At 61.0% G+C, this 16,571-nt stretch overlaps 1 protein-coding gene across 2 annotated transcripts; it reads left to right on the top strand.

Moving 5' to 3' along the window:
• Window positions 1–1,137: 1,137 nt before the first annotated feature.
• On the top strand, window positions 1,138–10,837 carry GPR132 (G protein-coupled receptor 132). Of its 2 annotated transcripts, none has more exons than XM_070775879.1 (3): window positions 1,138–1,263; window positions 5,043–5,143; window positions 8,676–10,837. In XM_070775879.1, exons 2-3 carry the CDS (start codon window positions 5,137–5,139, stop codon window positions 9,785–9,787), a joined length of 1,119 nt encoding a protein of 372 aa, XP_070631980.1. In that variant the 5' UTR covers window positions 1,138–1,263; window positions 5,043–5,136; the 3' UTR covers window positions 9,788–10,837. The 2 variants fall into 2 exon arrangements, with proteins under 2 accessions (XP_070631980.1, XP_070631981.1); XM_070775880.1 differs by having other exon boundaries at window positions 1,219–1,332.
• Window positions 10,838–16,571: the final 5,734 nt, after the last annotated feature.

The raw sequence follows: 16,571 nt of genomic DNA, 5'->3' as shown, positions 1-16,571 counted from the left end.
GTGGTGGGTGGTGCCCTTGGCAGTGGCCTGTGGTCGACGCCGTCGCCCCTGGGCAGGTGTCGGGGGGCTGAGGTGAGTCTTATGCCCAGATTCGCAGGCGTCCCACAGCCGGCTCCCCAGGCACTCTGGGACCCCCCTGAGAGAGCGCTCTGGGTGGAGAGGTTGCTGAGAGGGAGCCAGCCTCCAACCGCTGGCAACGTTCTGAGGAAAAGCGCCAAGTGGGCGCCTGCCCTCCTGGGGCCCTGGACGCGCTGGGCAGGGGCCTTGGTTCCACCTGCTGCCTTGCTGCTGGGGACAGGTGGCCCACAAAGGTTAGGGGGCCCAGTCCTGAGCTGGGCTGGAGAGCTGGGACTGCAGCAGGGCGTGCAGGGAGGGCCCCCAGTGCCTCAGCTCAAAGCCCAGATCCAGCCCAGGGTGACCAAGCGAGGTGGTGGGTTGCCTGCAGCCCGCCGTCTTCCGAGGACAGTGGCGTGTGCATTAGGCTGGGGTCCTGCAAGCCCTGCCTTCCCGAGTGGACCCTGGCTTCCTGGGGGATCCCATGGACCCCTCAAGAGAAACTCACCCACAGACACCCCCCGGCCTGGCTGGGATTAGCTACAGGGGGTCCAGGGGCTCAGGGACAGCACCGAGGCCCAGGGCCCAGCACAGGGCGTGCTGGCCTTTCCTGCAGGGCCCTCCCCAGGATGAGGCCAGAGAGGGGGCTTCGGTGAAGCAGCTGGGCGCTGGGGCTGGGTGCTGTCCTGGGCCCGTGGGGCGGTGTCCAGAGGCAGCCCAGCTTCTTGCGCCCGAGTGCCCAGGGGCGAGGCCTCCTGGGGGCAGCCCGGCTCCCCGTGCCCCTCGAGTGCCCAGGGGCAAGCCCTCCTGGGGGCAGCCCTGCTCTGCACCCACCAGCCTGGGAGGCCCTCAAGGTCTGAGCGCAGGGGCTCCTGGGGGTCCCCGCCCCGGGGTGCAGCCGTGCTGTCTGGGCTCAGTAGGTCCCTGCAGCTCACGCCAGCTGGCCCCACGTCTGGCCCAGTGGCTGGGGAAGTCCTGAGTGAAAGCAGCTCTGGGCGTTGCCAGAAGCGCGAGCAGAAGCAGCCCTGGATCCGTTTTCAGGAAAGTGATGAGGCCACCGTCTCACCGCCAGTGAGAAGACACGTCAGCCGGTTGGCCCACCCCTGGTCTTGCTCTGTTTGTGGTTTTGGGGAGTTCTAGACACACTGCTGTTACTTCCTGAAAGCTCTCAGCCACTCCTGCTGAGAGGAGCGCGAGGCCGTGGGCCGGGTGAGTCCTGGGCTCCCGCGGGAGCGTCGGGGTCGGGGGCTGAAGGCAGAAGCGGCTCCTCGGATGAAGGTGGGGGCTCGGTGGAGGGTCCTAACTGGGGTCCTTCACCAAGAGAGACCCCAGGGCCCGCTGGGGAGGGAGCCTGGGAGTTCCAGGGCCGGCGGCGGGAAGCAGGTGTTCCCCAGAGGACGTGTGCTTGCTGCTGCTCTGGGGGTGCTGGCGGGTGGGAATAAGGCACTGCCGCCCCGGCCTCTGGGAGCTGGTGGGGCTGGGGGCGTGTGCGTGTGAGGAGTGACCACAAGACAGGGGGCCTTGCTGGCCGGGCGGCTGGCTGGGCCCTTGGCACGGAGTCCAGTGCTGGGCACAGTGCGGGGTCCCGGGGTGTCTCCCAGGAACGGAGGGCCGGGGCTTTGGCTGCTGAGGACCAGGTGCTTCCCACCATCCCCACCTGGGTGGCGACAGGGTGATGTTTTAGGGGACCCTCTGGGCAGAGTCAGGGGACAAAGACGCCTCCGGGGAACATGGATCAGGGAGGGGCTGTCCAACCTCGCTGGCCGTCGGGGAGACGCAGGTGCAAGCCTTCCTAAAGGGGAGTGGTGAAGATGGACACCCGGGGCTGGAGAGGCCGGGCCGCTTGGTGAGAGCGGTGAGCTCGCCGAGCTCGGGGCCCAGGTCAGGAGGTCCCGCCCCGAAGTGTAAGCTGTGGGCAGACAGAAATGAAGTCAGCGCGCTGGTGTGACGAGGCGGGGGTAGGAGATGGAAATGACCCAAAAGTTCCAGCCGAGGCAAGAGGGGCGAAGGTGCAGTCGGGCAAAGGCGCCGCAGGGCGGCCACAGGGCGGGCCGGCGGCCGACACACACGCGTCCACGACGTGCGGCGGGAACCGGGAGGCGAGGCCCGTGAGCGGGCGGGTCCTCGGCGCTTTGGCAGTGCCTGTTTAGAAAGCTCCAGAGTCAAACCTTTCAATGTGTATTCCAAATGAAGGGAGGGACGCATGGCACCCACGGGCCGTGGCGCGTCCGGGAAACAGCTCTGCAGGCCAGGTCACTCCCGGTCGTGTCTCTCCCTCCCGGGGGCTCCGTGGGCCCTTCCGGGATGTGCAGCTGCCGGGGTGGTGCCCAGGGATGGCAGGGACGGGGCCGGCGTCCACGGCTGCTGGAACCCGAGAGCAGGAGCCTCAGGCTGACCCAGGCCACCCACCCCACGGCCTGTGGCTACTGTGGCCCCCATCCCTCCTAAAAGCGCAGAGCAGGGACCCTGAGTCCCCCAGGCCCAGGCCGGCATTGCGGTAGGGTGGGCTCATCTCCCTAAAGCCTCCTGTGGGGCCTGTCACTCTATGTCCCCTGAGCTGGGACCACCCTGTGGGTCTCCCAAGGTGGACAGGATGCTGGTGAGGGCAGGGAAGAGCAGGCAGCTGGGCCTGGGGGGGTGGTGGATGTGTCCCTCTAAGCACCCGACTCTGGGAGAACAAGGGGGACCCAGGCCCCCCAATCCCAGCCCGCAAGAGCCCCAGGCGTGGGTGGGGAGGGGCCAGGGCCCTCTGGGGTGGGCAGGGATCGGATGCTGGGGGGGACAGTCCACCGCCCCCTGGGCGGGCTGGGCGGTGTCCTGGCTGCCAACCAGGGACAACCAGGGACAACCTGGGACATGCTGAGGCGGGACAGACACACAGCCCCCCCCAGGCTGCTCAGCTCGGGGGGTGGGGCAGACGCACAGGACCGAGGACACGAGAGGAGCAGGAGGCGGCCAGGCCACCAGGTCCAGAGACCCCAGAGAAGCCAGGGGCAGAGACCTGAAGCCAAGTGTGCATGGGGGGTGGAATGGCCCGGAGGAGCCCCGGGATGGGCCAGGCTCTGCGGGGCAAACGGCCCAGAGGTGGGTGGAGAGGCAGGAACCCCCTGGGCCTGGGCAGGGCAGGACTGGGTCGTCGGGATAGGGCCGTCCCAGCCGCTGGCCGCCCTGGGCTGGGCCTTGTGCAGCGTTCCCGCCCCCGCCCCGCTCCTCCCACCACGCCCCCCACCCCCACCCGCCAGTCCAGGCAGAGGAGGGCACACCGACAGTCACGGCCGCCGCCCCAGACCCAGAGTCGGTGCTCTGTCTGCACAGGAGGGCGGAGCTGGGGGCGCCAGGCAGGGCCCAGACGCCCCCCAGCCTCGGCCAGTCTGCGCTCTCAGTACAGACCTCTGCCCACAGGCCTCGCCCCGCTAGGGGATGCACACCATCAGTTGGGCCACTTCCTCTGGCTTTTGCAGAAGTGACTTCTAGAGGCAGCGGGTCCACCTCTGCTCCCAGCTGTTCAGGGACGAGCTGGCAGGGCTGCCCCGGGGGAGGGACCACCCCCCAGCTTTCCCGAATCTCCGTTCTCACAAAGGGACTGGCCTCTCTCCCAGCGCGGGGCTGCGGGTCTCCTCCCGGGCTCACGTGGTTCAGGGGCGTCCTGACGGCTCCTAGTGGGTTGGCACCCCCCACACACAACTGCAGCTCACGAGGGCCACACTCACAGTGGACACCGGCCTTCCCGGAGCCCCTTTGTTGGGCTCAGCCCCCCTTCATTGGCTGAGCATGGTGGTGAGTTAGGGGATGGACAGGAAGACCCAGGGACCCCCAGACCCACACACACCAGTCGGTCAGGACATCAGTTTCAGAATGTTAACGGTGTTTCTCAACTCTTTCCTGCATCTCACCTTTGTCTGTGTTTTTGAGGTCTTGCTTATAAACTCTTTCTAAGCTGATGAACTTTATGCAGTTTCAGGGAAACAGCTTGGTTTCCTGTTATTTCTAGTTAGCTCGCCTGCTGGCATCACAGACAAGCCCTCCCGGCGCGGACACCTTCAGCCGCCGGCTCCCCCGGGGGTGGGGGCTGGGCTCCAGGCCGGCGGGGAAGACCCTCCCTCAGACCCTCTCTGGCTGCTAGGACGGGGCCTGTGCTAGGGGCTCTCTGGTTCAGGAAGGAAGCAGGAGTGGGGGCTGGGATGCCACCCACCGGCCAGCACCCTGGAGCCTGCCCGCCCCTGCCGTGGGCTGGGGTCCCAGTCCCTTTCACAGGGTGCAGTCCATGCACTTTGAATCTCAGGTAGCTGTTTCATCGGGAGAACTCCTGGAAGGGATTTCGCCCTGTCAAAGGTTAAGCGCACAGAAGACCTTTGAGGCGCGTTGCCAGATTGCGCTGGAAAGCCTCTGTGCCCATTTATGCCTCCCGTCCCCAGCGTGGAGGAGCCCACTTCCACACTCACTCGCCAACACTAAGAGTTGAAGTTCTTTATCTGTGCCAATCTCACGTGCAAGACAGAGATTGCCGTGTGGTTGTTTTGCGCACACCTTGTTTTGACTGCGTGAGCGGAGTTGAGTGTTCTTCCAGTTGAGGTGTTTTCACTTTCGTGAATGATCAGCTTTGACACTTGTTTTTGCTGATCTGTGGGACTTCTTTCTATATTGAGACTCTGCTGTCGTATCTGCAGGGTAAACACGAGACTTGCGTGTTTTGTTGCTCAGTCGTGTCCGACTCATTGCAACCCCGTGGACTGTGACCCACCAGGCTCCTCTGTCCACGGGATTCTCTAGGCAAGAATACTGGAGTGGGTTGCCATTTCCTTCTCCAGGGAGTCTTCCCCACCCAGGTCTCTTGCATTGCAGGCGGATGCTTTACCATCTGAGCTACCAGGGAAGGCCGAAATCCAAGACTTGGCGTGTAACAAGTGCTCACTAACCATTTGTCCAACAGCTTGATTTGTGGTTTAATCTGAGTTCCCTAAAGCAATTTCTGCCCGCTCTTGCTCCAGGTCACTTTACACCCTGGGAGCGAACGTCTCCACAGCCCCGTCCCCGCCGTGTGACTGGCACTGCTGCCCGGCCCTGAGCCTGGAGCCTGCGGACATGCCAGGTGAGAGCCCCACCCGGGCCTCCTTTGACTCAGAACGTTTAGGAGGGAGCCCGTGCGAATTTTTCTACAGTGTACCTGGTCTCATAACAGCTATAATTGCTTCAAAAATTAGCATGCAAAAGGAGACGTCTCAAAATAAAAACTAACCCGGAGACAGTAAAGCCAGAGGCGCCCCATCCTGTGAGGGGCCTGGGCCCCACAGAGCCTGCCCCTCTGTCTCCTGGGGCTCGCCTGCCCCAGCCCAGAAGGCTCCTTTCCCGGGAGTTCAGGTCCTCTGAGTGGCCCCGGGGCAGGGGTGCTCTCACCTGTGTGCCCAGGTGTGGTCGCCAGATGGCTGGGGGTGGGGACAGGGCACGAGCAGGTGAAGACAGGACCCCGCATGCTGCCCACATGGCCCCAGCAGGTGGCGTGTGACTGAACTATGCTGAGTCCAGGGGGCACCCTCGAAGGTGGGCGGTTGATGGGGGACCCGGGAGCAGGAAGGGGCCCACAGGCCTCACCTGAGCCTCCACCTGGGCTTCGGGACCCCTCACACCCTGCCCCCCAAGGGGTTGGAAGACAGGGTCGGCACTGGGATGGACCCAGGGCGATGCTGTGGTTCAGGCGGTGGGCTGCCGGTTCGTGGAGGACTTGTCCAACCAGAGGGGACAGTCGGTCCAGGCCGGGCCAGCTTGGGCCAAGACAGGTGTCAGCTGCCTCCCACCCGAGAAGTGCCCTCCCGCCGGCTGCTCCCCACGTACCCCCGGCCCCTGTGCTGGGTGCTGCCAGCTCTCGTGTGGGGAACTGACGCCTGGGTCTGGTGACTTGCCCACACCCTCCGTCGGCACATGGAATGAAACCCACGTCCCAGGGGGTTAGGGTGGGGGTGGGGCCCCAGAGAAGGGACCGGCTCACAGACATCCGGATGGCCACTGCCAGAACAGAAAGACCCAGCGTGGTTGAGGATGTGGAGACGGCAAATGGAGCAGCTGCTGTGGAAACCGTCTGGAGGGTCCTCAGAAAGCTACCGAGGGGCTCATCACACCAGCCAGCAATACGCACTCAAAGGAAGTGAACGCACGTGTGGAGAAGGCATCGCACACCCGCGGTCATAGCAGCCTGTGTCCCTGGCCAGGGGAGTGGAGACGCGCCTGTGGTCTAGCCACAAGCGACTCTGAGCTGCCCTGAGAAGGACCCGTGGCTCTGAGGATGCAGGGCCCAGTCACAGGACACATTCTCTCTGTAAAATCTTATTTGTTGTTTATGTTTGACTGCTGGGTCTTCGTTGCCATGCATGGGCTCCTCTAGTTGCGGAGCACAGGCTCCAGAGTGGGCTCAGCAGGCGTGGCCCCCGGGCCTCGCTGCTCAGCCGCACACGCCATCTTCCCAGACCCGGGACTGGGGCCGTGTCCCCTGCATGGGCCGGCGGATTCTCAACCACTGGACCACCGGGGATGTCCAAGGTCACACTCATTACCGTGCACTCCTAGGAGGGGCTGGGGGTTAAATCAGGACAGAGTTTCAGTTTTGCGAGATGAGAAAGTTCTGCAGATGGACGTGGTGAAGGCCGTGCAGCAGCATGAAGGCATTTTGTGCCACAGAAGCAGACGTGTGGAGGGTTAAGATCGCCACTTTTACCTTATGTCTGCTGCTACGTCGCGTCAGGCGTGTCCGACTCTGTGCGACCCCATAGACGGCAGCCCACCAGGCTCCCCCGTCCCTGGGATTCTCCAGGCAAGAACACTGGAGTGGGTTGCCATTTCCTTCTCCAATGCAGGAAAGTGAAAAGTGAAAGTGAAGTCGCTCAGTTGTGTCCGACTCCTGGCGACCCCGTGGACTGCAGCCCACCAGGCCCTCCGTCCATGGGTGTCTCCAGGCGAGAGCACTGGAGTGGGTGCCACTGCCTTCCCCAGTGCAGGAAAGTGAAAAGTGAAAGTGAAGTCGCTCAGTCGTGTCCGACTCCTGGCGACCCCCTGGACTGCAGCCCACCAGGCCCTCCGTCCCTGGGTGTCTCCAGGAGAGAGCACTGGAGTGGGCGCCAGGGCCTTCTCCATATACATACACCTTAGTATGTTTTACTAGGATTTTAAAAACAGGGGGAAACGGATGAGGGCGCAGTTGGACTTTGGGGTCACCCTGCGGGCCGTCGCCTCCACCGCCTCAGGGCCAGCCGTCCGGCCCTTCTCGATGGGCCTTCGGCCTCCTTCACAGCCTCACTGCTCGCCGCCCGCCCTCACAGTGTGCCCCTGCTCAGTCACCCAGGCGTGTCCAACTCTTTGCAACCCCGTGGACTGTAGCCCGCCAGGCTCCCCCATCCCTGGGATTCTCCAGGCAAGAACACTGGAGTGGGTTGCCATTTCCTCCTCCAGGAGATCTTGCCAACCCAGGGATCAAACCTGGGTCTCCTTCATCTCCTGCACTGCGGGCGGGTTCTTTGCCGCTGAGCCACCGGGGAAGCATGGCTCTCCTCCCGCCTTCACAGCCGGCCATGGCGAGACGCCCACGGTCATGCCAGCTTTGGGATGTGCCGAGGTTTCTTTGGCCATTGGAAAGGCCTGTGGAAGGGCCCAGGGGTCTTCAACCTCGACTGTAAGTAACCAAAGAGTCTTCACGCCTCAGGGATCACCGGGCTACAGAAGTGAGAGCCACGTTCTGCACCATCACTGGGGCCGCCCCGCCCCGTGCAGCCCACTGTCCAGTCCCTTGGCTGGGTACCGGGGCCACCCTTGCCAGAGGCCACTGCATCCAGAGAGGCCTGTCTGCACCTGGGCACTGCCCGCAGCTCCCGCTGACCTCAAGGGGCTGCTCCATCTCCATTGTGCACTCTTGGAGAACCAGGCCTTTACACGGACGGTACCTCCACAGGCCAGGCTCACATTCTTCCTGCTCCCAACAGGGACCCCAAAGCCCGGGGGGCGTTCGCTCCCTGTGCCAACCCGCCAGCCTCGGCACGGTCCCAGCGCGAGCCCTGCAGAGCCCCAGGGACGCCTCCAAAGGACAGTGTGAGAGCACGGCTGAGCCGACGGGGTGGAGGAAAGAGGAAAGTGGGGGGCCGTGTGGGCACTGGGCGTCCTGGTGTCTCCGGGTCCCTGCACGTGCTGTGGGCCGGGGTGTCCCGTGATGACGGACAGCGGCGACTGCCCCGCGTGCCTGAGTCAACGGAGGACACGGCCAGGCCCAAGCTGTCGGAGCTGGTTTTATATTCCGCGACTGATTCTGCCTGTCTGTTTCCCGAGGGGACGTGGACCCACCCACAGAGGGTGGATGTGGGTTTTGAGTCAGGACCTGCCCAGGGATTCCAAAGGTCAGCGCCTCCCCTTGGGAGGACGGCCCCCCTCCACTCAGGAAGTGCCCCCAGGTGACGCCCCACTAGATACACGCACAGCTGCTGCCAGACAGGAGAGAAAGCCGGGCTGTGGGAGGGTCTGCGGGCCGTGCGTTGTGGGAGTGGGCCCTCCCTGCGAGACTCCGCATGCTCGGAGGGTCGCTCCAGGTGATCTGATCCACGTGGTCTGCAGCCACGCCCGCCCTCACGCTTGTCTGTGCCCCGCAGGAAACACCACGCTGGAGACCGGCCCTGCGCTGGGGGCCCTGTCGACGGGCGGGTCTCCCCACACATGCGACGTGCCCTTCGACGAGAGCAGGGTGCTCCTGGTGACCGTGTACAGTGGCGTGTGTGCGCTGGGCCTGCCGGCCAACGGCCTGACGGCGTGGCTCACGCTGCTGCAGGCACGTCAGGGCCACGTGCTGGCCGTCTACCTCTTCTGCCTGGCGCTCTGCGAGCTGCTCTACATCAGCACCCTGCCGCTCTGGGTCATCTACATCCAGCACGGGCACCACTGGCCGCTCAGCCCCTGGGCCTGCAAGGCGGCCGCCTACATCTTCTTCTGCAATCTCTACCTCAGCATCCTCTTCCTGTGCTGCATCTCCTGCGACCGCTTCCTGGCGGTGGTGTACGCGCTGGAGACGCGGGGCCGCCGCCACCAGAAGACCGCCATCCTCGTCTCCGCGGCGGTCTTCCTTCTCGTCGGGCTCGTCCACTCCCCGGTGTTCAAGATGGAGCACAACGGAACCTGCTTCGAGACCCTGCCGATGGACCGCAGGGTGGCCGGGTACTACTATGCGCGCTTCATGGTGGGCTTTGCTGTCCCGCTGTTCATCATCGCCGTCACCAACCAGCGCATCTTCAGGACCGTCCAGCTGAGCACCAGCCTGAGCACGGCCCAGAAGGCCAAGGTGAGGCTCCTGGCCATCGCGGTCGTGGCCATCTTCCTGGTCTGCTTCGCCCCCTATCACCTGGTGCTCCTGATCAAAGCCGTCGCCTTTTCCTACTACAGAGGGGCCGCAGACCTCGTGTGCACCCTTGAAATCCGCCTGTACACGGTCTCCGTGGTGTTCCTGAGCCTGGCCACCGTGAACAGTGTGGCTGACCCCATCATCTACGTGCTGGCCGCGGAAGCGACACGCCAGGAAGTGTGCAGAATGCACAAGGGGTGGAAAAAGTGGTCCACGAAGACGGACAACACCAAGCTCACGTGCTCGAAGGACTCAGATGAGGCACGGTCGCCCATGTCCCTCACAAACAGCTACGGCTTCCCTGAGCCCGTCCACCCACCGGGGCCATCGCCAGGCTCCCCAGAGGGGCTGGCCGAGGGGTCCTGCTGAGCCCAGCGCAGGAGTTCAGGGCTGGCCACCCGGTGCTGCTTGGAGCCCGCTAGCCAGTGTCCACAGTACTGGCTGGGGAGCCCCCTCTTAATGGCTTGCCCCCAGTTTCTGGTCCCTGGAGTCTCTGCTGCTGGGGGTCCCGGCTGAGCAGAAGCCCCAGGGAAGGGAGCAGCACAGACTGGGTAAGGGCGAGCCTGCTGGCCGCGGGAAAAGCACATGGCGGGTGGGAGCGCTTGCTCTGGCAGGCGCTGTCCGCTATGAGCGCACAGCAGGGCGGCTGGCGCAGGCCGTGTGCCCGCCTGGTGCTCTGGCAGCTAGCACAGGCCATGTGTCGGAGCTGCCTGTCAGCTTTCGCGTGATGACTTTATTTCCTGAGCTTTTCTGCAAGCGTCGCTTGGATGCGAGTAAGCAGCTGGGCACTTCTGCTTCTGACAGCGTCGCTTGGATGCGAGTAAGCGGCTGGGCACTTCTGCTTCTGACAGCGTCGCTTGGATGCGAGTAAGCGGCTGGGCATTTCTGCTTCTGACCCAGGTCGTCCATGCAAACTGTGCCCCTGGTCCAGCTGTATCCCAGGCCCTTGGCCAGGACAGCTCGGCACTGGGGCCCTGAGGGGAGCTGCAGGGTTGGGGGGAGCTGCAAGGTGGGGTGCAGTCCACGTGGCCTCCGGAGGAAGCCCCGTGTGTGCGTGGCAAGCACGCCTGTGGGCTGGGAGGGCCGAGGGGCACCCCAGGCAGGGGGACACGCCCAGGGGCTCCGAGGACCTGGCAAGTTGTCAGCACGGAGGCTTCCTGGCTCCCCTGTTGGGGTGGAGCTGCCGAGGGCCAGGCCAGGCACAGCGCTGCCTCTGTGTCCCCATCGGTAGCAGGGCCCGTGACCCCGGCCTCAGTGGGTCAGTGGCGGGGGCTGCCTGCACGCAGCCCTGAGGTGGTGTCAGGGTCAAATTCTGCTCCCGCTTCTCTAAGGCCGCCTCGATGGGTGAGCTTTACTGTGAAAGACCCTAAGACATGTGATTTCACATCTGGGAATAAAAACACACGAGTACGCCAACTTTCTCATGTGCAGAAACGTCACTTTACTTCTCAGGCTCAGGGGGAGGGCCAGGCTGGGGGCGGGGAGCGTGCCTGGCTCTCCAGGTGATGGGCGGGTTCTAGAAAAGTCCGGAGTGTTCACAGGGCGTTCCCTCAAGGCTGACACAGGATTCCTGGGGCTGCTGTAACTAATCACCGCAGGATCTCCCAGCTGTCAGGCTGGAGGTCTGGATCGAGGCGTGGGGGGCCCTGGGGGCCTGGGCTCCAGGCCTCTCCCTCGGCCTCTGGAGCTCACGCATCCTTGGCTTCCTGGGTGTGGCCACATCACCCCAGGCCATCCCCCTGTCTCTTGTCTGTCTCTTTGGACCTGGGGCTTCCCTGGATAACCCAGGGTGAGCTCATTGCTACACCCTTAGACAGAGCCTATTTCCCAGCAAGGTCCTGCCCGCAGATTCCAGGGCGCAGGATGAGACATATCCTTCTGGGGGCAACAAGCCCACCCCCCACAGATGGCAACAGGGAGCAACAGCCATGCTGTATGGCTCCAGGGGGAGGTTCAGTTCAGTTCAATTCAGTCGCTCGGTTGCTTCTGACTCTTTACGACCCCATGGACTGCGGCCCGCCACGCCTCCATGTCCCGGGAGAGGAGTGGCCCCCGGACTCACGGCTCACCCCTCACCTGCTGTGCACCTGTCACCATCTGCGTGGTGGCAGCCGTGACAAACCCGGTTACCATGAGAGCACCCCACGACTGTGCGCTGGCCTCCCAGTCGCTGCGAAAATCTGCTTTAAAAAAATGAATGATGGTAGTTTATCATTTTCATTAATACCTTTTCTTGGCAGCCTCATGCCACTTCCTTGGCAGTCTTGGGGAAAGTTCCTGGTGTCTGAAATCCCAGGCCTTCTCAGGCAGCCCTCCTCCCAGGACTGTCTGCACCTGAGCCTCTTGGTGTCACTTGCCCCGGGGTTTCACCACCAGGCTTCCCTGGTGGCTCAGATGGTAAAGAATCTGCCTGCAATACAGGAGACCTGGGGTCCAATCCCTGGGTTGGGAAGATATCTGGAGAAGGAAATGGCAACTCACTCCAGTGTTCCTGCCTGGAAAATTCCAAGGACAGTGGAGCCTGGTGGGCAACAGTCCATGAGGTCACAAAGAGCTGGACAGGACCGAGTGACCGACACTTTCATTTGTCGACATTTTATGCCTCAATTTTCAATCACGGACATAAAGCTTGTGCTCCCACCGAGGGGGACCCTCTGGGACTCAGGGTCTCCAACTCCCCTCTGTAGGTGTCCTGGGGTGGCCGACACAAATGACCACAAACTGGGATGACATGTCTTAGAACAACAGGAATTGACCTCTCACAGCTCCCAGGCCCAAGTTCAAAATCAAGATGTCAGAAGCCTCCAAAGGAGGGTCCTTTCTGCTCCACCAGCCTTTGGTGGCTCCAGGGGTCCCTGGGCTTGTGGTTACATCACCCCAATCTCTGCTGCTTCTGTCTTTGTGTACCCTCTTTTGTGTCTCTCTGGGGTGCCCCTTCTGTCTCAAGGCCACGTGCCGGGCCCCAGAGTCCATCTAGCCCCCTGGTGCTGCACTCCTGGGTCCGCAGTCTCCCTGGCCCAGTGGCCCCATGCCGGGGCACTGCTTTCTGTCCTTTCTCCCTGCGGAGCCAGAGCCCGCCTCGCTGGCAGGGTGACCAGGCTGCCCAAGGAGCAGAGGCATCAGACAGAGGCGGGGTGTGTACTGTGCCCCGCTGTCAGCAGGCTCCATCCTTGGCCCGAGGGGGCTTCACCTGCCCTCGGCCTGGAGTGCAAGGGTGTGCAAGCCTCAGGAATGGGCCTGTCCTGTCCACTCCATCCCTCCTCCGCCCCTCCGTCCTCTCACAAGACTGGCTCAGAGCACCGCCTGGTTTGTGCATGTGTGTGTGTGCATGTCACGTGACCCTGGACGCACATCCCCAGCTCCCAGCAAAGGGGCTTCCCAGTGAATTCACGACCACATCTTCACACCCAGACTGGGAATCCCCTGCTCCTCCGTCTTCTGCTGACGTCACGCCACCAATAAGCAGCCCCTTTCTTCCCGAGAGGGATCCATCGGGCACTGTCCGGTCCACCAGCTCACCACTGAGGCGGGGGGTGTGGGGCTGCCAGGGGTTTGCCAGGAGGGCTGACCTGGAGGGCCTCCACCCGGGAGTCTCAGAGGTGCCTTCAGGGATGGGGCAGGGCTGCAAGAGGTGAGAAGGCGGCTGCGTGGAGGGCCATCTGCAGCTGGGGAGGGCAGGCTCCCCGAGGACGGCCCCGGGTCCCAGTCCAGGTTCTCAGCCCTCAGTGGAGGGGCCAAGTGGGGAGCTGATGTGGAAGACATCTGCGGAGAAATGTGTGAAGAATCGAGGCGGCGGTGGGAGGGGTTGGGGGAGGACTCGGGGCCAGACCCCATACCGGGTGCCTGCCCCTGGGAAGCAGGACTGACAGGACAAGCGGGGTGGGGCTCAGAGCCGAGAGGGTCAGGAAGGGCCTCTGCACCCCTGCGACCCTCCGCAGCCCCCTCGCGGGCCGGCCGCAGCCATGGGCAGGGGGCCGGGTGCGTCCAGGGGCAGCCAAGGGCCGCGGTCCCGCAGGCTCGCAGCTGGCTGTCTTAGCGAGGCCTCATGCCGGCCACGCGCGCCGCCCGCCTCAGGATCTTCCCCTGGAATTTGGGGATGGCCGCAGGACCTGCCCGCAGCGCTACTGGGGGTGCTCATCGACATCGGCAGTGTCCCCAACGGAAGCTGCGCCCGACACCGAGAAGGCGCTCAAAACGCAGAGCATCGGTCCCGCTTCCTGCGGGTCTTTCCCGAGCCCTGCGAGGACCCACCTTCCTCGACGGAGGCGCGTCTGTCCCGGCGGCGACCCCTAGAGGGCGCGCGCGGCTGAGCGCCCAGCGCGTCCGGCCCGCGGCCGCCAGGGGGCAGCACCTCCCGAGGGGGCGACTGCGGGCGCGGCGGCCCTTTTCCGGCCGGACGCGGACCCTGAGAGACGTTGTAAGACCGGAAACCGCGCGTATTGCGCGGGCAGGGCATGCGGAGCCGGGTCTCAGAAGACGAGAAGCCGAGAGCGGCCCTGTGTCCGGTGACAAGCAGAGGTTGACGGGGACATCAGGCCGGCGCCCGGCCTCGTGCGAATCCGGAGAAACCGCAGGCGCAGGGGGCGGCGGGCCGGGCTGCGGGAGCTGGGGACCCCGCCCGGTCCGCGGGGAGGGCGCAGGGCCGGCGGAGGCCCTGTCCCCGGCCTGCCGGCGCCTCGGATTTGGACGGGACCCCACATGCCACTCCGAGGGCCTGGCCAAAAGCACGGAGAGCTTCCGTGCGGACGGATATCGGGGGCAGCATCATTCCATAAGCAAAACGTGGTCTATGATGAGAGCGACTGTCACTCACTTCTGACACCTGCTACCGTGGGGATGAGCCTCACAACGTGCAAAGTGAGAGGACTGCCGTTTGGTCCAGCGGCGAACGAAGACTCCAAGCTCCCAATGCAGGGGGCCCAGGTTGGATCCTGGGTAGGGGACGGGGGAGTCTGGTGGGCTGCCGTCTATGGGGTCACACAGAGTCGGACACGACTGAAGCGACTTAGCAGCAGCAGCAGCAGCAGCAGGGGAACTAGATGATGCTGTGAGAGTGCTGCCCTCAATATGCCAGCAAATTTGGAAAACTCAGCAGTGGTCACAGGACCGGAAAAGGAGACTTTTCATTCCAGTTCCAAAGAAAGCAATGCCAAAGAGTCTTCAAACTGTGGCACAGTTGCGTTCATTTCACACGCTAGCAAGGTTATGCTTAAAATCCTTCAACCTAGGATTCAACAGTGTGTAAACCTAAAGCCTCTGGATGTACAAGTGAGATAAGATAGAGGAACCAGAGATCAAACTGGCAACATCCTTTGGATCATAGGAAAAAAGCAAGGGAATTCCAGAAAAACATCTACTTCTGCTTAAGTGACGAAGCTACAGCCTTTGACTGTGTGGATCACACGGATCCACAAACTGTGGATCAACAAACTGTGGAAAATTCTTCAACAGATGGGAGTACCAGCCCACCTTACCTGCCTCCCGAGAAATCTGTATGTAGGTTAAGCAACAGTTAGAACCGCATATGGAACAACAAACTGGTTCCAAATTGGGAAAGGAGTACCACAATGCTGTGTATTGTCACCCTGCTTATTTAAATTATATGCAGAGTACATCAGGAGAAATGCCAGGCAGGATGAAGTTCAAGCTGGAATCAAGGTTGCTGGGAGAAATATCAATAACCTCAGATATGCAGATGACACCACCCTTATGGCAGAAAGAAAAGAGGAACTAAAGAGCCTCTTGATGAAAGTAAGAATGGAGAGTGAAAAAGTCAGCTTAAAACTCAACATTCAGAAAACAAAGATCATGGCATCTGGTCCCATCACTCCATGGCAAATAGATAGGGAAAAAATGGAAACAGTGACAAACTTTATTTTGGGGGGCATTTGCCCAGCTGTGGATGTGACTGGTGATAGAAGTAAAGTCTGATGCTGTAAAGAGCAATATTGCATAGGAACCTGGAATGTTAGGTCCGTGAATCAAGGCAAATTGGAAGTGGTCAAACAGGAGATGGCAAGAGTGAACATCAACATTTTAGGGATCAATGAAATAAATGGACTGGAATCGGTGAATTTAACTCAGATGACCATTATATCTATGACTGTGGTCAAGAATCCCTTAAAGAAATGGAGTGGCCCTCATAGTCAATGAAAGAGTCCAAAATGCAATACTTGGGTGCGATCTCAAAAATGACAGAATGATCTCTGTTTGTTTCCAAGGCAAACCGTTCAATATTACAGTAATCTAAGTCTATACCCCAACCAGTAATGCTGAAAAAGCAAAAGTTGAACGGTTCTATGAAGACCTACAAGACCTAGAACTAACACTGAAAAAAAGCTGTCCTTTTCATTATAGGGGACTGGAATGCAAAAGTAGGAAGTCAAGAAACACCTAGAATAACTGGCAAATTTGGCCTTGGAGCACAGAATGAAGCAGAGCAAAGGCTAATAGAGCTTTGCCAAGACAACGAGCTTTGCCAAGAACAAACACCCTCTTCCAACAACACAAGTTAATACTCTATACATGGCATCACCAGCTAGTCAATACCAAAATACGATTGATTATATTCTTTGCAGCCAAAGATGGAGAAGCTCTATACAGTCAGCAAAACCAAGACCAGGAGCTGACTGTGGCTCAGATCATGAACTCCTTATTGCCAAATTCAGACTCAAATTGACCACTAGATCATTCAGGTATGACCTTAATCAAATCCCTTATGATTATACAGTGGAAGTTTCAAATAGATTCAAGGGATTATATCTGATAGAGTGCCTGAAGAACTGTGGATGGAGGTTCATGACATTGTACAGGAAGCAGGGATGAAGACCATCCCCAAGAAAAAGAAATGCAAAAAGCCAAAATGGTTGTCTGAAGAGGCCTTACAGATAGTTGAAAAAAGAAGAGAAGCTAAAGGCAAAGGAGAAAAGGAAAGATATACTCAGCTGAATGCAGGATTCCAAAGAATAGCAAGGAGAGATAAGAAAGCCTTCCCCAGTGACCAGTGCAAAGAAATAGAGGAAAACAATAGAATGGGAAAGACTAGAGATCTCTTCAAGAAAATTAAAGATACCAAGGGAACATTTCATGCAAAGATGGGCACAATAGAGGACAGAAATGGTATGGACCTAACAGAAGCAGAAGATATTAAGAA

The sequence above is a fragment of the Bos indicus genome, chromosome 21 (assembly GCF_029378745.1).
Source record: "Bos indicus isolate NIAB-ARS_2022 breed Sahiwal x Tharparkar chromosome 21, NIAB-ARS_B.indTharparkar_mat_pri_1.0, whole genome shotgun sequence".
Classification (NCBI taxonomy): Eukaryota; Metazoa; Chordata; class Mammalia; order Artiodactyla; family Bovidae; genus Bos; species Bos indicus.
The sequence above is the reverse complement of the archived record's forward strand: the minus strand, read 5'-3'. Positions and strand labels throughout refer to the sequence as shown.